The 12,112-nt window shown below is 41.4% G+C and overlaps 2 protein-coding genes across 2 annotated transcripts in view; both read right to left on the bottom strand.

Moving 5' to 3' along the window:
- Positions 1–1,648: 1,648 nt before the first annotated feature.
- LOC125031271 (galactosylgalactosylxylosylprotein 3-beta-glucuronosyltransferase P-like) lies at positions 1,649–8,780 on the bottom strand. The gene is made up of 8 exons (XM_047621938.1): positions 8,743–8,780; positions 7,684–7,913; positions 7,104–7,198; positions 5,575–5,716; positions 2,981–3,177; positions 2,179–2,355; positions 1,979–2,089; positions 1,649–1,782 (listed from the first exon to the last, which is right to left on the bottom strand). The coding sequence occupies exons 1-8, from the start codon at positions 8,778–8,780 to the stop codon at positions 1,669–1,671; spliced, it is 1,104 nt and encodes a 367-aa protein (XP_047477894.1). The 3' UTR covers positions 1,649–1,668.
- Positions 8,781–8,804: 24 nt separating this feature from the next.
- LOC125031281 overlaps positions 8,805–12,112 on the bottom strand; it is an 18,666-nt gene continuing 15,358 nt past the window's right edge. The window contains exon 11 of the mRNA XM_047621950.1: positions 8,805–8,918. Within this exon, the coding sequence (XP_047477906.1) occupies positions 8,805–8,918 (114 nt within the window). The remainder of the gene's footprint in view (positions 8,919–12,112) is intronic.

Below are 12,112 nucleotides of genomic sequence, written 5' to 3' on the forward strand. Positions count from 1 at the left end.
AGAGGAGAGGAGACCATATAACCTAGGGATCGCCAGGATACCCCTATCGCCGTACTTCTCTAGAATGAGCTCCACTTGGTGAATGTTTACTTCCCCCGACCTACAGTATAGACAACAATCTCTGACATAGCTAATATATGAAGAAAAACCTTTGAAGTATTACAGGAACTGCAACGTAAGTTAACTCACGGCAGGAGCACACGGGTTTTGCGGAAAAAAATAATTAATTCGCACCTGGTGTCCAAACCGCAACCAAAACAAAGGTGCCATCTGTAAAAAAAGGGAACCCCGCTGGGGGGTACGCGATTCGACACAAACCCGGAAAAATTGCACAGTGCTACTTTAAGTTTGCCGGGCCCCGTTTTTTCCCGAAAGCGCTTGGGCAGTTGACTCGAGTTTTAGTTTATTTTCGCTCTTATGGTTTACTGTATTCTAAAGGGGGAAGAAATCTGTTCTACACTGAGGTGAATGTCGACAGAAATCTCATTGTTCATCACCCCCTTCGTTTTTTTTCCAAAAAATAGTTTTGGTTGAATCAACATATATACTTATAACCATACATGAATGCATAAATATGTTTGTATATACATATGAATATGTATATATTCTATATAAATACATAGATACATATACATTCACAAACACACACAATCTATATGTATACCCATACCTACATCTCTATCTATACTTCCATCTATATATGTACGTCATACATGCGTCTATACCTACACATATACCTACATCTATCCTAGGTTTATACCTTTATCTAAATATATGTCTTTCTATCTCAGATCTGTCTCTATTATATATATATATATATATATATATATATATATATGTGTGTGTGTGTGTGTGTGTGTGTGTGTGTGTGTGTGTGTGTGTGTGTATGTGTGTGTATGTGTGTGTACATATATGTTTATATATATAAATATATATATATATATATTTATATATATACATATGTGTATGTATTATATATATTCATGTATATGTACATATATATAATATGATATATACATATATATATATATATTATATGTTCGTGTATATATATAATATATATAATATTATATATATTCATACACCCCACCACACGCACACACAAAAACACACTTTATACATATATACACACACACAAATATTATATATATTATATATATTTTTTATATATATATATTATATATATTTTATAGGTATGTATTATTTTATATTTTTTATATATGTCATATATATATGTAACATATTTTAGATATATATATATATTATATATTTTATATGTTTATGTTATTTTAAAATATATATATATTCCCTAAATATTATATTTCATTCACATACACACACACAAAATATTATATACTTTTTGTTTATTTTATTTTAATATTTTTGTGCACATTTTACATATAATTTATATATTATATATATATATTTATATGTTTATGTTGTATATATATCGCACACTGTATATATATTTATATAGTATACATGTGTATATATATATACATTTACACACGAGTTTGATTATTTTATATATATATATATATATTTATATATATGTATATGTATGTATATATATATTATATGTTTCATATATTTATTCATATATTGTATATGATGTATATAATATATATATCCTTGTACCTTAAAGTAACGAAAATGTCTTCATATATATTACGCCATGCTTTCTACGAGAATTCCCACATTCGTGTCTTTGTACTTTTTTTGTAAGAACTTGAATCTCGGAGAAACATATATATCCACTGTCTGAGTATGCCATACGTAGATCTGAAAAATGGTCAAGATTTTATCACTAGACTGGATATTTTAGTAATGGGGAATGTTTACTTATTGGCTTGGTGTCCATAAAAATCAATCTGTATTTGCAAGAAATTAAGGCAAGAATGCATTGAAAATCTAAATATCGCTGTGTACAATATATATTTACAAGACTCCAGTGTACACAGTTCGGCAGGTTCCTCACCTTGGAACAATTGTCGGCTTTAAACTCAATGTCTGCCGTGCTGATTTTCAGACTCTCGAGGAACCCAGTCTCTTCATGCCCAACTCTGAACGGCATACTGGCATTGGGAACCTGCTCGAAGCAACAACCATTACCTAAAGATTAATAGCCACCAGAAAAAAACAGACATCCATGTGACATACACAGTCATGAAAATCTACCTGCTGAATGAGCTCGACGGATACGGCAAATCCAGCCATATCGACAGGGAATTTTCGGCTGTGAATGAAGCCGTCGTACCAGCCAACAAACTTCCCTTCCTTGATAATGGGAGTCGACAATCCCGAGGACCCCATGAGCCCCACTGGCCACATGGATACCCGCTTGGTATATCGCATCTGAAGGAGAGAGAAAGTATACAGTCTGGGTCCGAGGTTACTCCCTGTCGCTGCGTCGAGGCGGCGGAACCAGTGCGAATCATCTTGTCCTTGACATTCCGCCGTCACCAAGATGTTAACTTGGTAAATGTGTCTCATAATCATCGACAGTTAAGCGGGTATATCAGTTTACGTTGGCTGCGCTCTTCCTCTGTTGCTCACTCTTGTTCTCCTTCTGTCGGGGTAGTTCATGCAGCGAGAGAAAATGAGGCGTACTTTGGAGTGGATGATTATGAAGTTCATTTCTTAGCAATCATATCTACATAGCTATTGGAAAATTACCCATTAGCAGGTATTCATGCGATGCGGTATACAAATCAAAAGATGGAGTTCATCTAACTATGTAAATTAATACAGCATGTCAGGCTTTCCCTTTCTGTCTTGACAGATTCACCTACTGATCTAAGGTCCGAAGTATTATCGCCATACAATGATTTTTTTTGTGAAAGGAACATCAAAGTCTCCCCTACCACTTGCAATAATCATCGACGGTCCAATTATCTTATGTTAATAAGAGTAAACCCACTTTGGTATTAATAAACGCCAAAAATAACCATCTCAAAAGCGCAAACGAAGGTCTCTTTACCTCTTCGAAGAGCCTGGTGTCGTAGGTGTTGTCGTCGTCAGCGAAGTAAACGACTCCTGACGATGCATGTTGCTTAACCCAGTCAAGTCCTGCCATTCTGTTAGCCACGCCCCTGGGTAAAAGACTCCTCGCCCTTTTAGCCCAGCCTCTGCCGCTCACGCTGACCGGTGGGTTCCTGTATATTTCCGGCATCGGTGCTGAGGAAATCATCGTGGATGAGAAAATTATGTATACGTATGATCATGAGAGTATTCAAGATTGTAGGATTGTGTGTGTTTAAAAAAAGGGCAAGTGTTGCTTTCACAAATATGCTATCACAGAGGTCCTTCCTTTTAAAGCAAGGCGCAGTAGAAAAAAGGGCCTAATAGTAAAAGGTTTTACTGAAGAATGGACTTGATGAAGAGATGGCAGACATAAGACTGGGCTTACTCAAGAGAAGACTCTATGGAGAGAAGACTTGCTTAAGTTCAGGAAACGCATACTTACCGAAATAAGGATTTATTTAAGAAAGGACTTAAGTAACAGAGCTTGCATAAGAGAGGACTTAATTAATTGAGAGCTTACTTATGAGAGAAGCAAAGTAAAAGAGAGCTTACTTAAGAGAGAACTTAAGTAATTGAGAATTTACTTATGAGAGAAGCTACGTAAAAGAGAGCTTACTTAAGAGAGAACTTAAGTAATTGAGAATTTACTTATGAGAGAAGCAAAGTAAAAGAGAGCTTACTTAAGAGAGAACTTAAGTAATTGAGAATTTACTTATGAGAGAAGCTAAGTAAAAGAGAGCTTACTTAAGAGAGAACTTAATTAATTGAGAGCTTACTTATGAGAGAAGCAAAGTAAAAGAGAGCTTACTTAAGAGAGAACTTAAGTAATTGAGAATTTACTTATGAGAGAAGCTACGTAAAAGAGAGCTTACTTAAGAGAGAACTTAAGTAATTGAGAATTTACTTATGAGAGAAGCTAAGTAAAAGAGAGCTTACTTAAGAGAGAACTTAAGTAATTGAGAATTTACTTATGAGAGAAGCTAAGTAAAAGAGAGTTTACTTAAGGGAGAAGCTAAGTAAAAGAGAGTTTACTTAAGAGAGAAGCTAAGTAAAAGAGTTTACTTAAGAGAAGCTAAGTAAAAGAGAGCTTACTTAAGGGAGAAGCTAAGTAAAAGAGAGCTTACTTAAGAGGGAAGCTAAGTAAAAGAGAGCTTACTTAAGAGAGAAGCTAAGTAAAAGAGAGCTTACTTAAGAGGGAAGCTAAGTAAAAGAGAGCTTACTTAAGAGGGAAGCTAAGTAAAAGAGAGCTTACTTAAGAGGGAAGCTAAGTAAAAGAGAGCTTACTTAAGAGGGAAGCTAAGTAAAAGAGAGCTTACTTAAGAGGGAAGCTAAGTAAAAGAGAGCTTACTTAAGAGAGAAGCTAAGTAAAAGAGAGCTTACTTAAGAGAGAAGCTAAGTAAAAGAGAGCTTACTTAAGAGAGAAGCTAAGTAAAAGAGAGCTTACTTAAGAGAGAAGCTAAGTAAAAGAGAGCTTACTTAAGAGAGAAGCTAAGTAAAAGAGAGCTTACTTAAGAGGGAAGCTAAGTAAAAGAGAGCTTACTTAAGAGGGAAGCTAAATAAAAGAGAGCTTACTTAAGAGGGAAGCTAAGTAAAAGAGAGCTTACTTAAGAGGGAAGCTAAGTAAAAGAGAGCTTACTTAAGAGGGAAGCTAAGTAAAAGAGAGCTTACTTAAGAGGGAAGCTAAGGGCATCATTTGTACATCAAGAAATAACACCAATGCGTTGGGTTTTCCCCAACGCCTGGGAGAGCCGTTCAGACTTTCGGCAACGCGTTGTGCTATTATACGTCACCGTTTAAACTCCGCCCATTTTGCCTGAAAACAAGCCTGAAATTCGTTGCTAGAGGCCCACCTCGTTTCTATTGTCTATATTTTTTCACCGGAGAAACCTAACCATGCTTATATTTTACAACGGAAATGCGTTAAATATATTTCTGGATCATTCTGTATTCAGGGATCAAAGAAATAAACTATGAACACAGAGATTATCTTCGTTGTTGATAGAGTCATTGGAAACATATGGAAACTTTCCCTCTCAAACACATGGTGTCTTAATTAATCTCTTCGATTTTGTATATTAACAAAAACGTGTGTTTGTATAAAGTTTGAACCTGTAATATGGCTTTGATAGCAGTAAATATTATAAAATCTGAGATAAATATTGGAAAGTGAATGGAATTAAATAAACATGTTCATATAAAGCACATGAAATAACAGTAATTGTTTGTCGTTACTGTAATCGGACGATGAGTAATTGTCCTAAAACCGGGGTAAGATCTCTCCTCAGACCGAGGATGAAACTGACTCTGGACAAGTCGAGCGGCCATTGTTGATACTTGAGTGTACTGTATGGAATGAGATGTTCGATAGTTTTTTTTCCCTAATTCGCCATTTGCCTGGCAGTGCATTCACCAACCAATCAACATGCATTCACCAGCCAGTCAGCATTTACGAGGATTAATGACGTCATCAGTCTAAGTCCAACGCGTTGGAGTTTGTACTCTACAAAAGACGCCCTAAGTAAAAGAGAGCTTACTTAAGAGAGGACTCACTTAAGAGGTAAGTGTAGGGGATGCCAAGGAATTCAAGGAGATCTAAAACCCGCTGGTTCGCCGTCCTCCTGTCGTCACCGACGATCCAGTGAATTCGGGAAACGCTCAGCAAAGTCTGGCCGAGGCGAGTGAGCTCCGGAATCTGACAAGGATGGTAAATATTAGTGTCATTTCTTCTGCTTCAGGTGCGGGGCGTGACTGATATGTGTGTTTCTCACAGTATGTCTTCTTTTTGATGTGTGTACGTGAGCCGTGCAACTAGAACCTGCCTCGTTTTGAGAAATTGATACAACACAGGGCAGCAGTTGTGGCGTGCATGGGCCTGGCATTTATTTTTAAGCAGATTACGTGTATGTGAATAATCATTCTCACATCACATTAGTCCCATCGCGAAGATCATCAGTGCCACATACTCGTTTTAATCTTATGTGCAATATGTACACAGTGTTTATATTCACTTTTCGATTCAAATGTTCCTATGCCATCGCATATTATTTAAAAATAATTACTATATGTCAGCAGCAGTAATGATATTCATTAAGCTTAATTACTGAATCAATATATATCTCTCACTTACACTATTACCCTTACCCTTACTCTTCCTCTCTCTCTCTCTCTCTCTCTCTCTCTCTCTCTCTCTCTCTCTCTCTCTCTCTCTCTCTCTCTCTCTCTCTCTCTCTCTCTCTCTCTCGCTCTCGCTCTCTCTCGCTCTCTCTCGCTCTCTCTCGCTCTCTCTCGCTCTCTCTCTCTTTCTCTTTCTCTTTCTCTTTTCTCTCTCTCTCTCTCTCTCTCTCTCTCTCTCTCTCTCTCTCTCTCTCTCTCTCTCTCTCTCTCTCTTTCTCTTTCTCTTTCTCTCCCCCCCCTCTCTCTCTCTCTCTCTCTCTCTCTCTCTCTCTCTCTCTCTCTCTCTCTCTCTCTCTCTCTCTCTCTCTCTCTCTCTCTCTCTCCCTCTCCCTCTCCCTCCTCTCTCTCTCTCTCTCTCTCTCTCTCTCTCTCTCTCTCTCTCTCTCTCTCTCTCTCTCTCTCTCTCTCTCTCTCTCCCCCTCCCCCTCCCCCTCTCCCTCTCTCTCCCTCTCCCTCTCCCTGCCTCCTTGCCCCGTCCCGCTCGTCTCACCAGTAAATGCTAAATTATTTCATACTTTCAGAAATATACACGCATTCAAGAATACGAATACATATTTATCTGTTTGTTTACAGTATCTGTATTTCTCCTTCTCTGTCTGTATCTTTCTCCTTCTCCCCCCATCTGTCTATCTGTGTGTGTCTCTCTGTCTCTTTCTCCTTCTCCCCCCATCGGTCTATCTGTGTGTGTCTCTCTGTCTCTGTTTATCTGTCTGTCTCTCTTTCTCTTTCTCTCTCTCTCTCTCTCTCCCTCTCTCTCCCTCACTCGCCCTCCCACCCTCTTTCGCCATCCCTTCCTTCCGTCCCTCCTTCTTTCTCGCCCTCCACCCCTCTCTCTCTCTCTCTCTCTTCCTCTCATAATTAAATATATATTATCTTCATTCATATTACTGGATCAAGGTTCTAACCTGCTCTGGCCGTTTGTAGGTGGCTGTGATGATGTAGATGATAGGTTGTTGCTCTGTATCTGCTGTGCTTTTAATTGTCTTCAAAGTCAATGTGCCTGAAAGAAGCGTTATTTTGTGGTCTCGTGCACTGCTGACAATTACTGAGTATAACGTTGCGTTTCCTTGCTTGCCTCTCTCTCTCTCTCTCTCCTCTATCTCTCTCTTTCTTCTACTCTGCCTCTCTCTCTTTCTCCTTCTCTATTTCTCTGTCTCCTTCTCTGTCTCTCTCTTTCTCCTTCCCTTTCTCTCTATATATATGTATATATACACATACACATACATGCACAAACACAAACGCACAAATATATTAACACAAAAAAACATCCTCTAGCACAGGTGTTCTTAACCTGGCGACCATGGAGCAATATGAAAATCATGACGTCGAATTAAACTGAATTGTATCTCATCTACAGTACCTAAATACAATTATCTCTTACGTATCAATAAGTTGCAACATTTCCATAAAGTGCCCTATAGCTACTAACACCATCATAACTACTAACACCATCATAACTAGTAATTACTAAAAGAAAACAGTTACTTAACGTGGCCATGAAGATGATTATATTTTGGTCGGGGGCCACAAAATGAAAATGGTTGGGAACCCTTGCTCTAACACACAACCTACCACTAGAATCTTGCGTGGGAATACTGGGCGAGGAGAAATGGCTGTCACGAACAACTATAAGCACCACACCAATGCTTAGTAACAGCAAAGTGACATTCCAACACACCGTTCGACAGCCTCTCGTTGATGCTTTGCTGGAAAACCTGTTGAAGATGATTATACGTGATGAGAATGACAAATATACTATTTCTGTTGTTGGTAGTGATGATGAAAGTAGTGATAGTGATAGTAATGGTGATGATACTGATGATGGTGATTATAATTATAATGATGATACTATAATAATAATAATGACAATAATAATAATAATAATAATAATAATAATAATAAATGCAACACTGCTAATGTTTCCTTATCATTAGCAATATTAGCACTAATAATTATTGACGGTCTTCATTTCGGTTTGCGGTTTCTTGTAACATTTCCTTTTTTATCATTATAGGATTTTGATTTCAGATCTCGATTTCTAAAGGACTAAACGATTAGGAGTGAATCATAATCTAAAGATGTAAAAAAAGGATATTACTTTCAAAATTGCTAATGATCTCAGTTCACAACGTAGAGCTTTCATCCAATACTAAAGGGGGAAAAACTCTTTATTACAGTGACCCCAACTCCACTAACCACTCTTTACTTTCTAGTATTTGGGCTCAAATGAGGGGGAAATTATCTTATCCTAATTAGTCGAGTGTAAAAACAGCAGCTAAAATAAATTTAGCGGACTACATTTTCTTTTTTTATAATAGTTGAAGGAGAAATCATATAACGGTAAATTTGGAAATGATGCCTAACACCAATTTTCCGATGAACAATATATTTTTCCAATAGTTTTCGTCGTGTTTCGAACGAATTTAGAACTCATTTCCTTCGCAAACGAAGCACAGCTACGATGTCGGTTCCGATAGGTGGGGAGGGTATGATAAATATCAGGGATTTTTTTTTTGGGGGTGGGGGATTTCGAGAAATACCGACAATACCCGGGAGGGCATAATATATCCACTCTCTTCCATGTTATATAGGGGGCTTCGCCCCCCTTAGACCCCCTTTTTGAGGGGGGCCTTCTTCCAGATTATATAGGGGGCTTGTTCCTTGTTCACTTGGGCAAAGCGCATCGGGCGTTGCGCGGCAAAATCAAGTGAACGGCCGGCCTGCAAAACGTTTCGGAGACTGCGTGGCGAGCAGGGTGAGGGCGGGAGGTAGTTCGCTCCGCCTCGTTTGAAAACAACCAAATGCCGCCAACTTTGAGCCTCGTAAGTAAATCTGTTTGAAGTGCAACGTAGACTTCTTTTAACCTTTCTATCTTTGTTAGTCTTTAACGTGTGTGTGATACAGAAGTTGTGTACCTCGGTTTCGAGCCTTTATTACAGTCTCAATCAGGAAAGCAATTTATCTCTCTCGCAACACGTCTCAATGTCAAGGGCAAAGTCAAAAGCTCAAGTAAACGCTTATCGGACAGCGGAGGGTTCAGTTGTAATGACACGGTGTCTTACAGTTCGCGGACAGTGCTTCCACAGGCAGTACATCGTGATTTCGCGGGTACAATAAACTATTTTGCAATATTATCACCACCAACACACCCACTAGCCATGATGGAACTGACTCGAATTTCAACTGCCTTGTCCTCGGCCCAGCTTCTATTATCACGTGATGATCTATTTCACATCTGCCTATGGTCGAGTCACGTTCCAGCGCAAATCTAATTGTCTTTAGTGATTTCCCTCGCTGCAAATCCGTCCGATTTTCCGTCGCTTTCAACGATTTTTTGTCATTTTTTCGCGGCGCTGGGGGAGTGAGGTTGTTGTTTTTCCTGGATTTGACACCTTCTTTATTACTGTTATTATAAATTTGCGAAGAAACTGATATTGAAGAAAACTTTCATAGAATGATGTGTTCTATGACTTGGTAAGCTCAGATTCTGTATTTAAAGGTGTTAGGCGTTATTTCCAATAATACTCATATAGCAAATACAAATATCACGAAATAACTGATTTCTGAATTCTGCAAATATATGCAGGCATTTGCTAGTCCTGATTATATGTCTATTACTGATGAAATTACTAGTGGTAGTAATAATAATAATGAGGGTAATAATACTGATACTAATGATATTGATAATAGGCTGGTTAATAAAAGCGACACTGATAACAATGATAACAGGATCAACAATGATAACAATAAAAAAATAAGCTACAAAATAATGAAAATATCTATATACACACAAACAAAGTGGTTAAACATTTTCAATAAATCTCGTTTAAAAATACTAATAAACACAATTCTCATTCTCCTCCTCACCCTGAGCACAGCGCTCCACCGTAAAAAAAAAAAAAAAAAAAATAATAAATAAAAAATAATAATAATTCTTGTATGTTTATGTTTCTCGTCTCAACCAATACTCACATAGTGTTCTCGATCTGAGAGTCAGCCAGAGAATGTCTCGCTCACCTGCTTCCTCGCTCCGTCCCGCTCGGCTCAGCCAGGTACGCACAAACTAAGCAGGCTATTGCAATAGCAGGCTGGGAGAACCGGTAAATGCTTTATTATTTATTTCATACTTTCAGAAATATAAACGCTATCACGAACACGGATGCATATTTAAATATTTATCTACGGTATCTGTATATCTCCTTCTCTGTCTGTCTCGTTCTCTTTCTCTCTCCTCTCTCTCTCTCTCTCTCTCTCTCTCTCTCTCTCTCTCTCTCTCTCTCTCTCTCTCTCTCTCTCTCTCTCTCTCTCTCTCTCTCTTTTCTCCTCTCCCTCCCTCACACTGACAGACATGTATACATGTGTATACACACATGTATACACATACATATATACATTTATACTTACACTTACACTTGCACTTACATACATACATATACATGCACAAAAACTAACACATACATGCACACGCACAAATACATGCACACGCACACGCACACGCACACGCACACGCACACGCACACGCACACGCACACGCACACGCACACGCACACGCACACGCACACGCACACGCACACGCACACGCACACGCACACGCACACGCACACGCACACGCACACGCACACGCACACGCACACGCACACGCACACGCACACGCACACGCACACGCACACGCACACGCACACGCACACGCACACGCACACGCACACGCACACGCACACGCACACGCACACGCACACGCACACGCACACGCACACGCACACGCACACGCACACGCACACGCACACGCACACGCACACGCACACGCACACGCACACGCACACGCACACGCACACGCACACGCACACGCACACGCACACGCACACGCACACGCACACGCACACGCACACGCACACGCACACGCACACGCACACGCACACGCACACGCACACGCACACGCACACGCACACGCACACGCACACGCACACGCACACGCACACGCACACGCACACGCACACGCACACGCACACGCACACGCACACGCACACGCACACGCACACGCACACGCACACGCACACGCACACGCACACGCACACGCACACGCACACGCACACGCACACGCACACGCACACGCACACGCACACGCACACGCACACGCACACGCACACGCACACGCACACGCACACGCACACGCACACGCACACGCACACGCACACGCACACGCACACGCACACGCACACGCACACGCACACGCACACGCACACGCACACGCACACGCACACGCACACGCACACGCACACGCACACGCACACGCACACGCACACGCACACGCACACGCACACGCACACGCACACGCACACGCACACGCACACGCACACGCACACGCACACGCACACGCACACGCACACGCACACGCACACGCACACGCACACGCACACGCACACGCACACGCACACGCACACGCACACGCACACGCACACGCACACGCACACGCACACGCACACGCACACGCACACGCACACGCACACGCACACGCACACGCACACGCACACGCACACGCACACGCACACGCACACGCACACGCACACGCACACGCACACGCACACGCACACGCACACGCACACGCACACGCACACGCACACGCACACGCACACGCACACGCACACGCACACGCACACGCACACGCACACGCACACGCACACGCACACGCACACGCACACGCACACGCACACGCACACGCACACGCACACGCACACGCACACGCACACGCACACGCACACGCACACGCACACGCACACGCACACGCACACGCACACGCACACGCACACGCACACGCACACGCACACGCACACGCACACGCACACGCACACGCACACGCACACGCACACGCACACGCACACGCACACGCACACGCACACGCACACGCACACGCACACGG

The sequence above is a fragment of the Penaeus chinensis genome, chromosome 2 (assembly GCF_019202785.1).
Source record: "Penaeus chinensis breed Huanghai No. 1 chromosome 2, ASM1920278v2, whole genome shotgun sequence".
Lineage (NCBI taxonomy): Eukaryota > Metazoa > Arthropoda > Malacostraca > Decapoda > Penaeidae > Penaeus > Penaeus chinensis.

Coding starts and splice junctions, on each gene's coding strand:
- LOC125031271 (XM_047621938.1), bottom strand. CDS start 8,780: ATGGAAGAGAGTGGATATATTATGCCCTCCCGGGTATT. Junction 7,199..7,683: donor CATCTTCATGGCCACGTTAA/GTAACTGTTTTC, acceptor CGCTTCTTTCAG/GCACATTGACTTTGAAGACA. Junction 5,717..7,103: donor CCTACAAACGGCCAGAGCAG/GTTAGAACCTTG, acceptor CATCCTTGTCAG/ATTCCGGAGCTCACTCGCCT.